General features: G+C 35.5%; 1 protein-coding gene across 3 annotated transcripts in view; it reads right to left on the bottom strand.

Annotated features, from left to right (window-relative positions):
* The window catches only part of EPHA3 (EPH receptor A3), a 401167-nt gene that overhangs the window by 52826 nt on the left and 328603 nt on the right, over nucleotides 1-19738 (bottom strand). For all 3 annotated transcript variants that reach the window (XM_002716757.5, XM_008267088.4, XM_051819167.2), the window contains exons 12-13: nucleotides 15318-15379; nucleotides 12506-12715 (exon numbers count right to left, since the gene is read on the bottom strand). In XM_002716757.5, the coding sequence (XP_002716803.2) occupies nucleotides 12506-12715; nucleotides 15318-15379 (272 nt within the window). The remainder of the gene's footprint in view (nucleotides 1-12505; nucleotides 12716-15317; nucleotides 15380-19738) is intronic.

Below are 19738 nucleotides of genomic sequence, written 5' to 3'. Positions count from 1 at the left end.
ATTCCATGAAATGATTAAGAAATTTGTGAAACACAGTAAAACCTTCACATTGTAAATTATTCTATGGCTATCTGAGATGTGAAATACAAATAAGCAATGTTAATTTCACTTCCAAACTCACATAATACGATATAAAAGCTATGCAACTTGATATGCAATATGTATTAAACAAAAATAATAAAAAATTCAGAGTAGCATAAACATACGTTCTAATATGGATCAGGATCTTTTTCAAGGTCATTCGGGTTTAAGTGCCAAATTTTGTGTTTTTTTTTTATATTCTCAATCCGTAGTTTCTTTTTTAATAAAAGATTGTAGAAAATCATTTGAAAGAATTTTTAGTTTTCTGAACATAATTTTTAAAGAAGCAATATAATGAGTAGACATGTCAGAAGTGACTTATCAATACAACAGGAATACTGTGTACTTGTAACAAAAATAATATTATAATCATTCTAACAATTAAAAGTGGGACAAAATTGACAAATATTGATTCCTTTAATAGTTGCAGATGGCTAACAAGGAAAGATGAAAGATAGATTGAGTCCCTTAAAAGTATCCACAGAGACAAGTTTGATGAATTTGAGACCTTCTGAGACCATGGCAAGGGTTCATTTGTATTTGTATGTTCAGTGAATACCTGCTTGAAATAAGTTGTAGTTCCAGAGTTAAGATTAGCAAATGACAAGAAAAAAAATCATAGGAATGGGTTTGAACAATGGTACTATGATTGAAACAGCATGATAGCAAAGGGATGATTCAAAGCATTAGCATTCCAGACACCAAGTGTTAAGATTGGTTTAGGATGTTGTGACTACTGAACTCCCAGATGCCAGAGGAGTCTGGGTATGGTCAATAGCTTTGGGGCACATAGGGAAAACTTCCAGCAATGTGTCATCACATAAATGAAACTGAGGAATATTCACAAGTGAACTGGAAATAATATCAGAAATTTATCTTTACTAAGGTTGGATTTTTGGATCACCAAAAATACAGGCTTAACTAAAAGCAACAGGAGAAGGTTCGTTGTCATTAGCCTGATGTCTAGTCTGAGTTAAATCATTGATTACTTAAATTGTGTTCTTGCAGAGTGGACTGCTTGGAATCAAACAAGGTTAAAATTATCTTATTCACTTAAAATTAATTAAGGCAATATTAATATTTCTTTACCCTAGATATTTGCATAATTAGCTCCTTCAGTCACCAATTCTTGGCTCTAATATCAGTTTATCAGAGAAACTCTCTGACCATCCTTTATAAACACCCTCCAAACAAAGCCCATCATCTTCATTTTAAGTTCTCTGTCTTCTTGTACCATTACTTGTTTGTTTATTATCAGAATTCCTACACTAGAATGTAACGCCATGAAGTCAAGAATTTATTTTATTCCATCTGGATTCCTAGGTTCTAATATAGTGTTTGTATATTATAAACACTCAAATATTTGTTAATTAAATAAATGAATTTATGAATCATACATTTTAAAGAAAACAATTCCTGCTAGAGACTATGGGTAACATATTTTCATGTTTTTATACATAACTTCCTTAATACTGATTTTACTTCAAAATTATAGCTTTGATATTTTGTCACATAAATCCTAATAGATATTTTACATGTTGAAATATTCATGATATCCATTTCTCTAAAATTGAAAGCTAAGAATTAGACTTACAATTGAATTTTGATGCCACATTAATAACTAAATTCACTAATTCTAGAGATTTCTGATTTTGAATAATTCATATTGATAAGTGTGAGGAGATACATATAGGTAGGCATATTCATCTCAATCATAAGAGCTTGGAGAATAAATTTGTGGTTGATTCTTTTTTTGGTTGAAAGTTTACAATACTGTTTCTATATAGTGGTCACTGATTAGAGATTTTTTTTTCTTTTTTTTGACAGGCAGAGTGGACAGCAAGAGAGAGAGACAGAGAGAAAGGTCTTCTTTTTCCGTTGGTTCACCCCACAATGGCCTCTGCAGCCGGCGTGCTATGGCCGGTGCACTGCGCTGATCCGAAGCCAGGAGCCAGGTGCTTCCTCCTGGTCTCCCATGCGGGTGCAGGGCCCAAGCACTTGGGCCATCCTCCACTGCACTCACGGGCCACAGCAGAGAGCTGGCCTGGAAGAGGAGCATCCGAGACAGAATCTGGCGCCCCAACCGGGACTAGAATCTGGTGTGCCGGTGCCGCAGACAGAGGATTAGCCTAGTGAGCCGTGGTGCCAGCCCACTGATTAGATATTTTATCACTTTTCCATCCATATGTAAATAACATATGACTTATATCACTTGTTAACATAATATAATTGCTTTTGTTTAAATTTTTTTAATTGAGAGGCAGGAACACAGAGATAGACACAGAAGGTCCACCTCTGGTTTACCTCTCAAAAGCCCATAATGACTAGGGCTGAGCCAAGACACAGCCAGGAGCCAGTAACTCATTCAGAATCACCACACTGGTGGCAGAGGCACAATTACTTGAGCCATCAGTTCTGCCTCCCAGTGTGCACATTAACAGGAATCTTGAATGAGGAGGCAGAGCCATTCAGCAAAGAAATGTGGGCATTCTTTCCAGCATCTCAACTCCAAGGCTAAATGCACATCCACATATCAGTATTATATACTTATAATATTTAACCTTGCAGAACAAAGGCTTATATTTTCTTATTTATGTTCTTAGAGTGGGGTAAATAACCACTTACTGTAGGTACTTTTCCTGACCCCTTATTCAGAAAATTAAGTTACATAAGACAACATTGTACTAGAATATTTCTATTTGCATCAACTTTGCAAGGTTATACATTTGTAAAAGCAAATAAATTATGTTAAAATTTTTTTTCTTTCTGATAAAAAACAGGGCTATCTTATCCACTTTCCAACATCCAGTTGGTAAAAACTCAGTATACAATTTCAGAATAGAAATAGAAAGAAAATTAATTATAGAAAATATAACCAAGAACAAATTATTCAGTTTTCTCAAATTTCTCAAATCAGTTTTTGTAATAATTATGCTTCTACAGTGAACTTGGAGGACTGAGAATTATATTGACAGACTATACAGCATATAAATAAAAGCTACATTTTCTCTAACTTGATCCTGCATTAAATAGCAAATTAAACATTATCTTGTTGGAGTTTGGGATATGATCTGCTTAAACATGTGAATATAAGAATGTCCATGTGCACAGGTACATGCATGAACATAACAAAATTATGATTATTTAAAATAAAATTTCATTGCTTCTCAGCCTTTTGGCTAAGATCAAGTGTAAAATAAAATTTCATAAGGGAAATGATTGAAAAATTATTCAATGGCAAAGAGTTCTTACAAATACTACCATGATTCTGTTAGAATGAAGTCAGTTAACAGACCAGGGGCAAATAACCAGGAAAGCATGTCGTAATTATACACTGAAATTCACATGATTGGAAACAAAGAAATCTTTTTTGTTGCTCATTTGTTTACTCAACAACAAACATTTTTGATGATTTACATTTGCAGAGCTAAATTGTGCAATTATATCCATCTCAAATGAAATCTAGGGATTTTCAAGATAATTTGCAACCTTCAGTATGCAGCTGGAGTTATGCTTTGAAGACTATTTCTTTTCTTTTCTTTTCTTTTTTTTTTTTTTTTTTTTTTTTTTGACAGAGTGGACAGTGAGAGAGAGATATAGAGAGAAAGGCTTCCTTTTCCGTTGGTTCACTCCCCAGTGGACACTGTGGCCAGTGCACCGTGCTGACCTGAAGCCAGAAGCCAGATGCTTCTCCTGGTCTCCCATGCTGGTGCAGGGCCCAAGCACTTGGGCCATCCTCCACTGCCTTCCCGGGCCACAGCAGAGAGCTGGCCTGGAAGAGGGGCAACCGGGACAGAATCTGGCGCCCCGACCGGGACTAGAACCTGGGGTGCTGGCGCCGCAAGGCAGAGGATTAGCCTAGTGAGCCGCGGCGCCAGCCTACATAACTGATTTTTAAAGCCAGAGTAAGTTTATCTAAAAAATAAACAACAAAAAACAAAAACATCAGCACATTGTTTGAAATGGTGAACATGTTGTGTTTTTTTTTGAAATAAATATAATTATAGGATACTAAACCAAATAAATAAGGTAGAAAACTAAACTGGATAATATGCCTGTTATTAGAGAAACAAATAGACTTCACTATATATAAAGTAATGTCCTAGTTTTCTTATTTATTAAACTGTAAACTTATTGAAACCAGAGATTTTATCACAGTCAAGTCTATCTCCCCAAATTCTATTTGCTTAATAATTTTGTGATTAAGGCTATTAGTCACAATATAGCTTTAAAGTAAATCCAAAAATTTATCCACCCCCTCCCTCCCAATTTGTGTTAACAGTGTTCCTTGTGGTAAGGAAACATCCCCAAATTGACAACTTAGAATGTCAATTCATTTAGCTGTTCTGGTGCATTTGTTTTAAAAAAAAAAAAAAAAAAAAAAAAAAAAAAAAAACTAAACTAAACTAGCATTCGAATCACTTTATAATCAAACCTCCTATTATAGAATAAATTATAAAATTATGCCAAACAAGGCTTATTATGGAAGAGTAAATCAACAATTTCTAAATTATGCTAGAAATGGAGATGCAAATTCTATCTTCTCAGCAAAATGCCAGGAACCCCACAGTTATGTTGAAGGAGTTCCAAAAAAATACAGGAATGGACACTGGAGAACTGTAAACATCTGCCTGTTGGTGGTGAATGACCCCATTTGGTCAGTGTGGTTTTAAAGAATCTACTGAGGCTGAAACACAAATGCAAACAGCCGGTTGCCCTTTCGTTTCAGAAATTCTAAAGAGGAATTCTAAACGACAGCACCTTTCTTACAGTAAAGTCAGTGAGCGTTCATCGGGAACGTTGGGTCATGACAAATCATCATCTGTGTAAGAGGAACTCTAAAAGATAACCAAGTATTATCAAGATAGTAGATGGCATAGATATGCAAGAATCTTTCAGGTCACTGCCAAGGAAATTACTTTCTTGAATGCTTTGGAAATCCTGACTAGTGTTGGGAATGAGGATGCTCTCATTCAATAATTGGATCTACCATAGGTCAGAGTTCGATTGAGTAACCAGACTTTAATATCTCATAAAAATCCTTTTATCAAGTACTTTTGTCAAAACTATAAGTACTTCTTTAATAATGTGATTGCTATTTCAAGGAAAATGTAAATAAGCACAATATTTTTCATGGACTGTTTATAAGCTCTTATTCTATCAGGTTATGAAGTATATCTACAGAAAGCAAAATATCAGAGAGTAGAATAAGTAACAGTCCTCTGGATAATAAATATGTTATGTGTTGCCTATGTTTTCTCACTGAATTAAAGTTCAGTTTTCATAATGAAAATTGTGTTTTGCTGTAGAATACTGGCTGACCAACTTCTGAGGAAGTCAGAGATGAAACACTAAAACAGTGCTATTAAAGTGGTTCTCAAGGTTTTGCAATTTTTTTTTCTATGTTCAGAGCTATCTAGTTGTTAGGCACTGTGACAAGATAAAAAATATTTCTCTTGTGCTACCCTAGTGAACTGTGTTCTAAGAACAAAATTTTCATGAAGATGCATATTAAAGAATACTTAGTTTTATTAATTGCAATATACTGCACAGCATAACTGAAAATAGGAACAAAAATGTGTAGTAAATAAACCCACAGAGAGAATTAATCATTTAAACCAATGCATTTAGGAGTATCCTAGGGATATTAGAATACTGAGTACATACCTCTGATTGTATTACTGTGGTTTTCCTTACAGGTGAAGCTCAATCTGACATAATAACTTCCTTTTCATTGGAAACAAAATAGTTTCCCTGATGACCATCTTGGTGGCTGGTAATTGTGTTGTCAAGGTCAAAAATTTATTGTTCTGGGGCTAGCAACGTGGCGAGGTAGGTTAATCCTCTGCCTGTGGCGCTGGCATCCCATATGGGCTCAGGTTCTAGTCCCGGCTGCTCCTCTTCCAATCCAGCTCTCTGCTGTGGCCTGGGAAAGCACTGGAAGATGGCCCAAGTCCTTGGGCCCTTGCACCCACGTGGGAGACCGAAAGAAGCTCCTGGCTCCTGGCTCCTGGCTTCGGATAGGCGCAGCTCCGTCTGTTGAGGCCATTTGGGGAGTGAACCAGCGGAAGGAAGACCTTTCTCTCTGTCTCTTCCTCTCACTATCTGTAACTCTACCTCTCAAATAAATAAAAATCTTTAACAAAAAGTTATTGTTCTTATTCTTGTTTTTATTTATTTGAAAGGCAGCGAGACAGACACTGAGATTAGACTGGGTTAGGCTGCTACTGGAAATTAGGCACTCAGTGTGGATCTCCCATACGCAAAGCAGACATCCAATAAGAAGAACCATTGTCCTCTGCCTCCGGAGCCTTGCATTAGAAGGAAGCTGGGACTGGAGTAGTACCAGGTCTCTAACACCGGCACTGTCATATGGAATGCAAGTGGCTAATATTAACAATTGTGCCAAATGTCTGTGCCTCTCCTTTTTAAAAAGTTCAGTAGTTAACTTGTAGAATTGGACTGGAAGAAAATAGCAGGACTCTAATGTCTTTAAAGACTGCCCATTCATTGGCCTGAGAGAACATAGAGAAAGAAACCCTCACATAGATGGAGGTCTCCCCTTACTCATGGTTTCACTTTCCAGTTATTGATTCATGGTTAACTGAACTGAGAGCTAAAAATATTAAACAGACAACTCTAAAAATACAAAATCATAAATTTTAAATCACATGCCATTCTAAGAGACTCAATGAAATCGGCAGGCATCCCACTCTGACCAAGCTGGGATAGGGATCTTCCTTTTCTTGTCTGCATCCATGCTATATGTGCTACACACAAGTAAGTCACAAAATATTCATCTAGGTTATCAGATTTGTCATCTAGTGTTATGGTTCTTTATTCAAGTAATTGTTATTTTGTTTAGTAATGGCCCCAAAGCACTAGAGTAATGATGCTGCCAATATGATTATGCCTAGAGAGAGGTTATAAAGTACTTCATTTAAAAAGTGAAAGGGTGAAAGTTCTTAACAGTAAAACCTCAAAGTTTCTATGCATAGCTTTCCATAATATGTGTTTTCATGCATTTTAATAACCTTCATATGAATGGATTCCCAAACGTTTTTGCACCCAAAATAAGCTTATCTTTTAAACCATTTTTGGTGATCTTTTGGTCCACACATAGAGTTCAATGCAGCCTATGATTTCAGGCTACAGCTGTGGGTCTTGAAATATATGCTCTGCCCAAAATAAGACTATTACATAGTCATGAAGAATGCAAATTATGGGGTACAGCACTGTGGAGTAGTAGGCTAAGGCTCCGCCTGCAGCGCCCGCATCCCATATGGGCACTGGTTTGTGTCCCAGCTGCTCCTGTTTTGATCCAACTCTCTGCTTATGGTCTGGGAAAGCACTAGAAGATGGCTCAAGTGCTTGGGCCCCTTCACCCACTTGGGAGACCCAGAAGAAGCTCCTAGCTCCTAGCTCCTGGCCTCAGATCGGCCCAGCTCAGACAGCTGTGGCTATTTGGGAAGTGAACTAGCAGATGGAAGACCTTTCTCTCTGTCTCTCCATCTCTCTCTCTCTGTAACTCTACCTTTCAAATAACTAAATAAATCTTAAAAATGCAAATTGTTGAACTATATCATAAACAGCTGGGTAAGTCAAATACAAAAAATTCTCACATACTTGCACACATTATCATCCAGGATTTTAGTTCTAGAAATTTATCCTGAAGAAATCACAACAGGAAAACCTGATACAGAATGTGCATCAGTGTGCCACTAACATGCACGGGCACTTGGTATAGAAGTTAAGGCACTACTTGGGTGGCCTGCATCCCATATCAGAGTGCTTGATTTGAGTGCTGGTTCTGCTTCCAATTTCTGTTTCCTACTAATGCACTCCCTGGGAAGCAACAGATATTGACTCAAATAGTTGAGTTCGAACCACCAAAGAGGGAGACAGAGATTGAGCTGCAGGCTCCTGGCTGCAACCTGGCCCAGCTCTAGAGGTTATAGATATTTGGGGAATGGATCATCTGGGAGAAGATCTCTCTTTCTTTCTCTCCCTACCTCCCAAATAAATAAATTTAAAATGTTTAGTTTCACACTTCACTAAACTTGGAGTACAGTGGAAACATGCTTGAAACTGAAACACATTCTTTGACATAGAAGAGACACTTTCATGAATGTAGCATTAGAAAATCTTCAGACTCATGCAATTATGGACAAACATGGATCATTTATGCATTTGTATGAAATACTTTAAAATTATATATAATAGTTTTCTCACTAATTACTCTGCTTATAAAATGGTACAACTAGAAACCTGAATACATTAAACTTCTAAAAATGAAAAGTAAAAGATGGATCCAAGGGTATAAGTCACACTAACTTAAGTTGCTCTCGGACATGAAAAGAACAATGGAAGGACTATGTTCCCAGAGATCTGCCTGGCAGAAAATTTCCATGAAGAAGAAGGAGGAGGAGGAGGAGAAGAAGAAGGAGAGTCTGTGGGAAAAAAAGGAGAGAAGAGAGGTATACTGCTGTAGCCAGCCATGTGGCACAGCCAGTTGCCAGCAGTGAGCTGCAATTTTACCACATCAAGGCAGGCAAACATCACCACGTGCCCCACCACTCAGTTTTAGCTGGGAGGAAATTCCACAATCACCCACTGACTTTTGCTTCGGCCTGGAAAGCTACTGGGGCTGAGCAACAGCCAAGATTGGAGCAGGGAAGCCATGCATTGCTTTCCTTTCCTCCCCGCCTCCACTCCTATAGAGCACAATACTCAGCAGGGAAAAGTCCCACAACCTGCTTCTATTCTGCTCCCACCAGCTTTGTAGTGAGACTCAGGGAAATGTGTGGGGCAAAGGACAGACACCGTGAATGCTTCAACAGTGGGGTTTCTGGGGCCATAGCCCCAAAGCTACACCCATGGACTCCGAATCAACCAGGGGTATCAGCCTAAGCTGCTAAGGGCTAACACCGAGGAAGGGTCATCCATATCACACAGTCCTAGAGCCACAGCAATTTGTGCCACAAGGCCCAGCATCACTCACGTTTGCCAGAAGGACAAGAAGGCAACCACTCCTATCTCTCTCAGCACAAAGAACAAGGCTCTGGCTATCACATTCACCAGGAAGACAGACTGAACTCTCTGTGGGCCAAAGGTTCACACCCATGGAAACCCTTATTCATCTCAAAGCTGCACTTCTATCCTTATGAAACACAGCAGACTAGACCACTGTGTCACTTAAAGACACAGCTGACACTGATAAACTGAAAACCTCAAAGAAGTATATAAATTCCTGGATTCATGTAACCTATTAAAGTTCATTCAAGAAAATATAGATAACCTAAACAGACCAACAACCAGCAATGGGATTGAAGCAGTAATCAAAAGTCTTCCACCAAGGAAAAGTCTGGGGCCTGATGACTTTACTACTGCATTCTACAGAACATTCAAAGAGGAAGTAATTCCAATACTCTTCAAACTATCTTAAAATATTGAACAGGATGGAATTCCGCCAAACTCTTTTTATGAGGCCAGCATTACTTTGATATCAAAATCAAAGACATGACATGATCAACAGCCAATTTCATACTGAGTGGGGAAAAGCTGAAAGCATTTCCCCCTCAGATCTGGAACAAGACAAGGACGTCCACTTTTGCCAGTTTTATTCAATGTAGTATTTGAAGTTTTAGTAAGAGCAATTATAGAGGAGAAAGAAATAAAAGAGGCATCAAAATTGGAAAAGAAGAAGTCAAATTATCCATGTTTTCAGATGACATGATGTTTTGTCAGGAGAAACCTAAATACTCCACCAAAAGGCTGTTAAAATTAATAAATCAATTGAGTAAACTTGCAGGTTATAAAATAAACATACAAAAAAGCAGATTTTCATATGTTAATGATAGTCACAGAAAGAGAAATAAAGAATGAAATCCGATTCACAATAGCCACCAAAAAAAATAAAATATTTAGGAATAAATTTAACCAAATAAGTAAAAGATCTCTACAATGAAAATTATCAAGCATTGGTAAAAGAAATCATCAAAACAAAAAATGGAAAGATATTCCTTGTGCAAGGATCAGAAGAATCAATACCCTGAAAATATCTAAAATATCTAAAGCAATTTATAGTTTCAATGCAATGTCTATCAAAATACCAATCACTCTTTACAGAACTGGAAAAAGCAATTCTAAAATTCATATGGAATCACAAAACACCCAGAATACTCAAAGTTATCCTGAACAAGAAAAATCAATCTGGAGGCATCAAAATACCAGACTTCAATGCATACTGCAAAGCTATAGTAATTAAAATGGCATGGTACTGTTATGAAAACAATACATAAACAGAACAGAATAGAGAGCTCGGAAATTAGTCCATATACACAAAGCCAACTGATTTTTGACAAAAGTTCTCAGACCATATAGTGGAGTAAGAATAGTCTCCTCCACAAATGGTATTGGCAAAACTGGATTTATATAAGTAGAAGAATGAAATTGGATCCATACCTCTCACCATATACAAAAGTCAACTCAGGATGCATCAAAGACATAAATTTAAGACCTGAGACTATGACGTTGCTAGAAAAACACCATAGGGAAAACATTCCAAGACACTGGTTCGGGGGACAACTTCTTGGACAAGAACCCCAAAGCACAGGCAACCAAAACTAAATTAAATAAATGGAACAATATCCAACTCAGAAACTTTTGCAGAGTAAAGGAAGCAATCAATAGAGTGAAAACACATCCAATAGAAATGGGAAAAAAACATGCACAAACCACCTATCTGACAAACAATTACTATCCCAAATAGATCAACAACAATAAAAACTCAACAACAACAAGAACAAACCTAATCTAGTTGAGAAATGGGCAAAGGATTTCAACAGACAGTTTTCAAAAGAAGAAATTTAAATGGCCAACAAATATATGAAAACATGCTCAACATCACTAGCCATCAGAGAAATGCAAATCAAAACCAAAATGAGATATCACCACACCCTTTTCAAAATGGCTAAAATCCAAAACATAGAGTAACAAATGCTGGTAGGATGTGGAGAAAGGGAAACATTTATACACTGTTGGTGCGAACATGAATGAATGCAGTCACTGTGGAAACAGTGTGGAGAGTTTTTAAAAAACTAGAAGTAGACTTGTCATGTGATTCAGCAATCCCACTATCGGATATATACCCATAAGACTTGACACAATGTATCAAAAAGATAACTGCACCACCATGTTCAGGGCAGCACTGCTCACAATAGCCAAAATTTGGAATCAACCGAAGTGTCCATCGTGAGATGAATGGGTAAAGAAAATGGAGATTTTATATATGCAGATATATATAATATATAAATACATATATAACATATATAAATACATATATAATATATACACCCTAGAATATTATTCATCATAAAAAAGAATGAAAGTCTACCATTTGCAGCAAAGGACACAACTGGAGAACATCATGTTGGGTGTAATAAGGCAGACCCAGAAAGATAAATATCTCATGTTCTCTCTTATATGTGGGAGCTAAAATTTTAAAAACACAAAATTTTCAAAAACACAGAAAAAAGAAATGTCTGCGTATATGACTATTGCAACAAATATAGCTTTGTATACTTCTTTTTATATCTTTGTGAACTGAATGTTTAAGATCATTATACTGCTACAGTTTTAATGATCTGTGATTACTTTAAAATTTACTGTATCTGGGTAAAATTGTCCTATGAGGGAGAGAGAGGGAGGAAGGAAGAAAGGGAATATCATCACGTTCTTAGAATTACATCTACAAAGTATATTGAATGCTTAAAATTAAAATTTAAAAACAGAAAAGTAAAAGCTAATTAATTTAGTACAATGAAAACTATTTGAGTTATTTTGCTAACAGAAAATTAGAATGCATTAGTATTATGAATAATTCTGTTTTAAAAATCTATTCATGCACATGTTTATATATAAATATGTATTTATATATATAGCTATGAAGAAAAATCTGAAAAAAACTGACTCACAATGTCACAAATATTCTCTGGGTGGCAAAATCATGGACTTTTCTTCTTTTACTATTCTGCTTTGAAATTTTTATCATATACAAATGTGTGATTTCTCTAAGGACTGATTTTTAAATTCTGATGGTGCTGCTGAGAATTTATCCAATCTGCTTACCAAAGATGACTCAACCTTGATGAAAAAAGTTAAGTAAATATAAAAATACCATCATTTTTGGCCTGTGAGAACTTTGCTGCTTCTGAGGGGAAGCACTAAACCAATGTCTGAAATTTAAGTATTAAAATCATTACTCATCGTTTAAATTGTGACCAGCTATTTTATCAGAATAATTAGCAATTTTAAGATGTAAGTTTTTCTTTTATGGAAAACAGTTGACACAGCAGTGTGGCTTAATATTGCTATTCACAAGTCCACATGAAATACTCAGAAAACAAAAAGAGAAGTTACTCACCCGCGTTGTATAAGCAGCTTCTGGGTCATCTTCCAGAACACGTGAAAGTCCAAAATCAGAAACCTTACAGACCAAGTTGCTGTTGATTAAGATGTTCCGAGCGGCAAGATCTCGGTGAACGTAGCCCATGTCCGAGAGGTACTTCATGCCAGATGCTATCCCTCGCAGCATCCCCACCAGCTGGATAACTGTAAACTGGGCATCATGTTTCTGTGAACATTTCAAACATACAGTTAGAGCAGTTTTCTATGTCTGAAAGACATACCTTTTTTGTTTAAAACTTCCCATGCTGAATTTGGTAACAAGACTGAATACATTTTAGCTCTATGCACTCAATAACAAGATAGATAGATACAAGCTTAAAATAAAACAATATTGTGGCCATATCCTTTGTAGCAAGAAGTATCATAATTTTCTTTGACTTATGGATCAAAACTGGGATTGTTCTTTCTGTAGGAGAGAAACTGATCAGAAAAAAATTAAGTTCAAGAACAACAGAATGAATGAATCTCGTGGCTATTATATGTTGATAATTATTTGGATGAATTTTCAGTCTTCCTTCTTAGTCTTGATATTTTATTAATTGTTTCAAATAAATATGTTAACATTTTCATTATTATCCTAACTAATTAGTTCATTGTGAACTAACAATATTTGCTTACATCCAACCCTGAGTTCTAGGTCACAAAACAAAAAGTAATAGCAGGAAAAAGCATATAGTACTGGATTGAAAAGTTTAAAATTTCCTTGGATTAAAATAGAAATACACGATTTAAAATGTAGAGATGATGCAGTTACGTAAAAATCCATGTCTGACTATATCTATACAAACAAGACTTTCAGAGGCATATAATAAGTATTATAGCATAATTGTTTAAATAACCTGGAAGATGTTCATTATTGGAATATGTTTATTGAAACAATTGCTTCTAAATTTTAATGGCTGGTGAATATTATAATAAAATATATAGTTTCTCATTCTGAGAAAATTTGGAAATTTCTTCTGTGATTACTCATTTTTCTTTTTTTTTTTTTTTAGAAATATTTATTTATTTGAAAGGCAGGGTTACAGAGAGAGAAAAAGAGAGTGCTTCCATCCATTGGTTCATTCTCCAAATGGCCACAACAGCTGGAGCTAAGCAGATTCAGTCAGAAGCCCAGAGCTCCTTCAAGTTCTCCCAAGTGGGTGCAAAGACTCAAGTACTTTAGCCATCTTCCACCACTCTCCAGGGGCAGTAGCAGGGAGCCGGATCAGAAATGGGGCAGCTGGTACTGGAAGTGATGCTCATATGGATGCCAGCAACATAGATGGTGGCTTAACTTGCTATGCCACAGCGCAAGTCCCTCTCTCTCTTCTATCATGAGTTTCAACGTACATAGAACTAAACACAACCATGAGGACAGGGTCTGTGTCTTTTCTTGCCCCCTGTACTGGCTAGTGATTGAAAGTGTCTTCAATTCTACCATTTTTTTTTTATTTCTTCAAACCTAACATTTGTTGAAACATTATATTGTAATACAACATGTTGACAAATATTAAATTACAAAACTTCTAAATTTAAAGGATGAAAAATATATATATGTATAAATTTGGTGATATATGCTTCCACATACACATGCACACATACATATCAACAAAATGTAATGTCTAAAATGAGAACACTTAAAAATGTAGCATTATAGTACAGGCTTATAAACTGAGTCAACAGCACTTGGTGAGAGGCACACAGTCCATTTAGTAGCACACTGAGTTTACTTTAAACAAAGAAAAGACATCTGTATTACATCATGGTTATTTATGTCTTGCTTTAGAATTTTTTACTTTCATTATTATTTCAACAGATATAAAACTTGATAGTACAAAGTAGATACTAAATAATGTACAAATTTATTTTTAAAATATAAAACATGGATCTGGCTAATAAGCCCATGAGAGTTTCTCAGGCATGGAAAGCCAAGACACTATGGCAAACAAAATGACCTAAATGAAAGATCTCTGTGAGTGAGATCCCAGCAGAAAGAATGGGCCATCAAAGAAGGCAGTACCTTTCTCTGAAGGGAGGAGAGAACCTCCACTTTGACTATGGCCTTGTCTAAATAAGGTGGGAGTTTGTGAACTCAAGAGGCTTCCATAGCCTTGGCAGCTCATGACAAGAGCCTTGGGTGATTACTGACATCATAAATAAGAGTGTCAATTGTTAAATCAACAACGGGAGTAACTCTGCACCTACTTCTCATGTAGGATCTCTGTCCTTAAAGTGTTGTACTATGTGAATTAATGGCATAACTAGTACTTAAACAGTACTTTATACTTTGTTTGTGTGGGTGCAAACTATTGAAATGTTTAGTTAGTATATACTAAGTTGATCTGTATATAAAGATAATTGAAAATGAATCTTGATGAAGAATGGGATGGGTGAGGGAGTGGGAGATGGGATGGTTGCAGGTTGGAGGGAGGTTATGGGGGTAAAAACCGCTATAATCCGAAAGTTGTAATTTCGAAATTTATATTTATTAAATAAAAGTTAAAAATATAAAACACTAACATGTGCATTGCTGCAAGTCTAAAAAGTGCAATCTTACCAACTTCGTCTTGTCACTTAGCCTGAGAAAATTTCTGTTTTACTTTAGATTGCTTACGTGCTTGGCAGAAAATTAGTAGGCACTTCAAACATTTTCTACAATTCATCCATACATAAGGGTACTTCAACAATTTCATGGAAGTATACATTATCTTTTAATTCAATTTTCCATGAAAGCATAATTCCTTATAAATACACACACATATACATATATAAAATATTTTACTTACCCGTAAGAAACTGTCCAAAGAACCATTCTCCATGTATTCTGTGACAATCATAACTGGCTTACCTACATATATGATAAACAAAAAATTAAATGTATAATTGTCAATACAATTTAACAAACAACCTGGAATGAATACATACAATGCATTTGGTATAATTAATGAATAAAATTATACAAAAACTTTCCTTTCCTCCAAATTTTACAAAGTTGTCATTTAAAACGTTTAAAAATTTAAGTTTCTATAGATAAATGAAACTCCAAAAAGAAAGGGAGAAGGTTTCATGTCAAAACAAAATGTCCTATATACTACATATTGAAATTGCATCTGGCATGTTTTTGGTGGACACAATATATGTACCTGTCGTTTTTCTAATTGTATCCTAGCTAATCTTTAAAATCACATATTCTGCCTTCAAGCCCAAGATAGAATGAGGAATTTAATATTTACTTATTCTGTCTTTAAGCATTTACAGAGCTATATGCTTCTGCTGGTTAGTTGGAAGCAAGTTAAGCAAAATCACTATCTTCATGAATACTACATGGTAATTGTACAAAATAACTAGCGATAATAATTACAATCCCTTTAGCTGTATCTAGTTAACACACTAAAAATTATAGAACCCATACTACTTTTCTGAGATTTAATAAGAGGTATTTTTAATATCTTGTGAAAGCACAGAGGAGGGGGAATAGATGGTTACCAAAGAAAAAGACTCAGCTGTTACCAAATCTGGAAGAACTAGTACCCTGAGAAAATTTATAATATCAGCAGATCATGTTTCTTTTATTTTTTTAAATTTGGGTTTATTTTATTTTATTTATTTTTATTTTTTAACTTATTATTTAAGGAATGCAATTTTAAAAAGTACATCTTCAGGAATATACTTATTCTTCCCACCATACCAGCCCTCCCACCCACACTCCCAGCTTTCCTCCTCTTCCCTCTTCCCTTGCCAGTCCGATTCTCCATTAAAATTCATTTTTTAAATTTTTTAATTTTTTTTTTATTTTTGACAGGCAGAGTGGACAGCAAGAGAGAGAGAGACAGAGAAAGGTCTTCCTTTTGCCGTTGGTTCACCCTCCAATGGCCGCCGCGGCCAGCCACCACGCTGATCCGAAGGCAGGAGCCAGGTGCTTCTCCTGGTCTCCCATGCAGGTGCAGGGCCCAAGCACTTGGGCCATCCTCCACTGCACCCCCGGGCCATAGCAGAGAGCTGGCCTAGAAGAGGGGCAACCGGGACAGAATCCGGCGCCCCGACCAGGGCTAGAACCCGGTGTGCCGGTGCCGCAAGGCAGAGGATTAGCTCAATAGGCTAATCCTCTGCCTGCATAATATATAGATATTTTCACTTAGACCACATAACATTGCATTATAACAATTCTCAAGTGCTGCAATCTTCAGGATAATTTAATTCAAATAATCTACAGAATTGACATTCAGCAATTGACTAAATCATTACCTGCAATTGAATATTTATTCTATTTCAAGCTTTAGGTATTGACTCCGCTTAGCTTAGCACCTTTGTGGCTAATGCTGTTTTGTATTTTCAGTGTTTCTTTCAGGAAAAGCAGTGTCTTTAGGTTGTAGATGTGGGCTTTATAATATGTCAACTATGTGAACTCATCTTAGAATTCCATTTTCATGAACTTTTTGAAGTACTCTCACAGTAACAAATTTTTCCCATAATTAGAACTACATAGCATTGCCTCGGGTACATGATATATGTTACATCACTTAATATTCACAACCTCCTTATCCTTTGCTATTATGCATTATTCTCATTTTATTGATTTCTCATCTGAAAGCATTGTGCATTAAGCAACTCATTGAGATCATACAATTAACTGGTGGTCTGAGCAGTAGTCTTGCTTTCTCTGCGTTTGAAGTCTTCACGTATTATCACACCATAATTCTCTCACTTTATTGTTGCTGTACCATTATGCTAATTATAGACCCATCATGCTACAACAAGAAGAAAACTCACTCTTCCAACTTCAGAATTCTTAACTGAATATTGTTGAAAGATCTTGAGAAAATAATGGGTCTTTAAAACAAAGATTCACCTATATCTAAATGTATACACACTTATTTTCCCTTATGTCAGCTTCCTGTTTTGTGAGGGTTAGTCTGCCATTCTAGTGCTAGAGACAACTTCTTCCTACTTTTTAGTTTCCTATGTTGTAAATTTTTATTTATTAGTTTATTATTAGTTGTAAATTATGAATTAATACCCTAAATTTGCATTTATTTACTTAGTTAGGTTACATTTGTAACTTGAATGTGTCCCAGAAAAGGATATCTTCTTTATTGAAATGAGAAAAAAACTACCAAAATTCTATAAAATTTCTCATATAATTTTCATCAGTGTTACAATCAATTGATGACTTTAGGTATTTTCCGTTAAGAATTGATTTCTTTATATTTTAGGTAACATTTGACGTATGTGAAGTTAATTTAAAAACATTAGGCAAGACTTTGAGTTTCCAGAACTTGTTTTTTTTTTTTTTTTCTCAAAAATGCTAACTAAATTCTGATTTGACAATATTCAGGAAGAAAAGAAAGATTCTTCATTTCCATGGAAATGATGATCTCTACTGAACTACTATGGGATGCTGAAAGAATGGCCCCAGAGGTCTGTCCTGGAATGAAATGAATGGAATCCTGCATATGAATGTGTTCTATATATCACCATAAGTATGTGTTCACTTCTTAATACAATTTTGGAAAGAATTAATATGAGTATGTTACTGAAATTCAATGCACACTTAAACTGTAGTCAGATATTTTACCTTCTATGGCCAACTCTCAATACTATTGGCCAGTGACCATACTATGTATTACTGAGCCCTTGCTTATCATCCTTCTCCTTCTGGCTCCCAGTCTTATGACCATTTCATTTCTCATTAGCATGTCTAGGAGAATGTTAGGAAAAGGAAATAAAAGTAGCTGAAAAATCAAGCCAGTCAGCCAATTAAGTATGGTTCCATGACCATTCAGAAATCAGAGCAGGCTGCCCTTAACTCTGTAATTGAGGTTTTGTAAACACATCAGTTAAAATGGGTGTGTGCTTTGTGTTAAGTTCAAAGATTCAGCAAATCAAATGTACAGACAAAGAGTAAAAAAAAAAAAATCACAAATATTCTACCTTGGAATGTAGTACCTTTACTTGGAGCTTTCCTTGTGATTTTGATTATGATAAACAGGAAAAATAGGCAATAGTGATGAGAACTAGTCTAGTAGGCATTAAATGTAGTAGGAAATTATTTATAAAATGACAGAGTGCACATTTTTCATTATATTCATACTCAAGTTTGCATGCTGTTGCATGTGAATATTGACTTACAAATAATATGATTAGCTTCCTCTAGACAGGACCTATAACATTCACTGCCTCAGAGACCCTGGAACACACCTGGGTGAACCCATAACGTCAAGGTAGTGTTCTACTCACCAAAAATAAGAAAAACAAAGTTTGCAGTGGAGTTTTGCTCTGTTCTTTAATTGAATTATAGGTATAGATAAAATTGTGATCTATTGCAATTGCAAAATAAATGGAAGAAAATCAGTCTGTTACAATCAGTTCATTTCCCCAGCTACCGCTGTGACTAAGAGATATTACTGATCATTGAATTTCTGGCTAACGATAAGATACATGTGACTCAAAACGTCTAGAAATTCTAGAATCTGGCCATTTTGCCATAACCTTCTCAATCACATCTTCTGTAGTCTTAATGTATTTTCTTTGAAATTTTCTAATAAATGTCAGTTTGACACTAAAATATTTTCATTTAAAGATAAAAATATTTACAAATGATTGAAGTATCACAAACATTGAAGTTTATTTCCAAGAGAAATTCTGTTAATACCCATTAACAACAGTATCTACATCAAAAATGCTACATCTTATTTTCAACATATGTAAACACACTCTAATACATAGATGTAATTTACGAAATTAAAATCATTAACCTTAGCAGTCAGAATTCTACTATTATATCAGAATCAGAATCAGAAAGGGAGAAAGCAGCATAAACAAGAGAAGGAAAGTTGAAGAAAGTGACAAAATTTTCCTCAGTATCCCCAGAAAAGATGGGATGAATCTCCTTTCATGAGAGATTCAGGTGTAGCTTTTCATATATTACACTATACTTCTAAAATTATAATAATGAACTGAATTAGGGTATTTTCCTGTGAGTTTCCAATGAAACCATTATAAAAATAAACTTTAATCAAGACATTATTCTGTTGAAATGGTCCCTGTTATAACTGTTGTGTGAGTTAATGAAGAGCACGAGCCATTTGTGAACAGTTCTAAATCCAGCACACAGTAGAGTATCAGTTACAACTGATGAATTTATGTACATTCTTTCAGACTGGCAAACTATAACCCCTCTCTTGAAAATCAGGTTGAGAAACTCTCC

Source organism: Oryctolagus cuniculus, chromosome 4, assembly GCF_964237555.1.
Source record: "Oryctolagus cuniculus chromosome 4, mOryCun1.1, whole genome shotgun sequence".
Classification (NCBI taxonomy): Eukaryota; Metazoa; Chordata; class Mammalia; order Lagomorpha; family Leporidae; genus Oryctolagus; species Oryctolagus cuniculus.
Note: the sequence above shows the minus strand (reverse complement) of the source record. Positions and strands in the feature narration are given on the sequence as shown.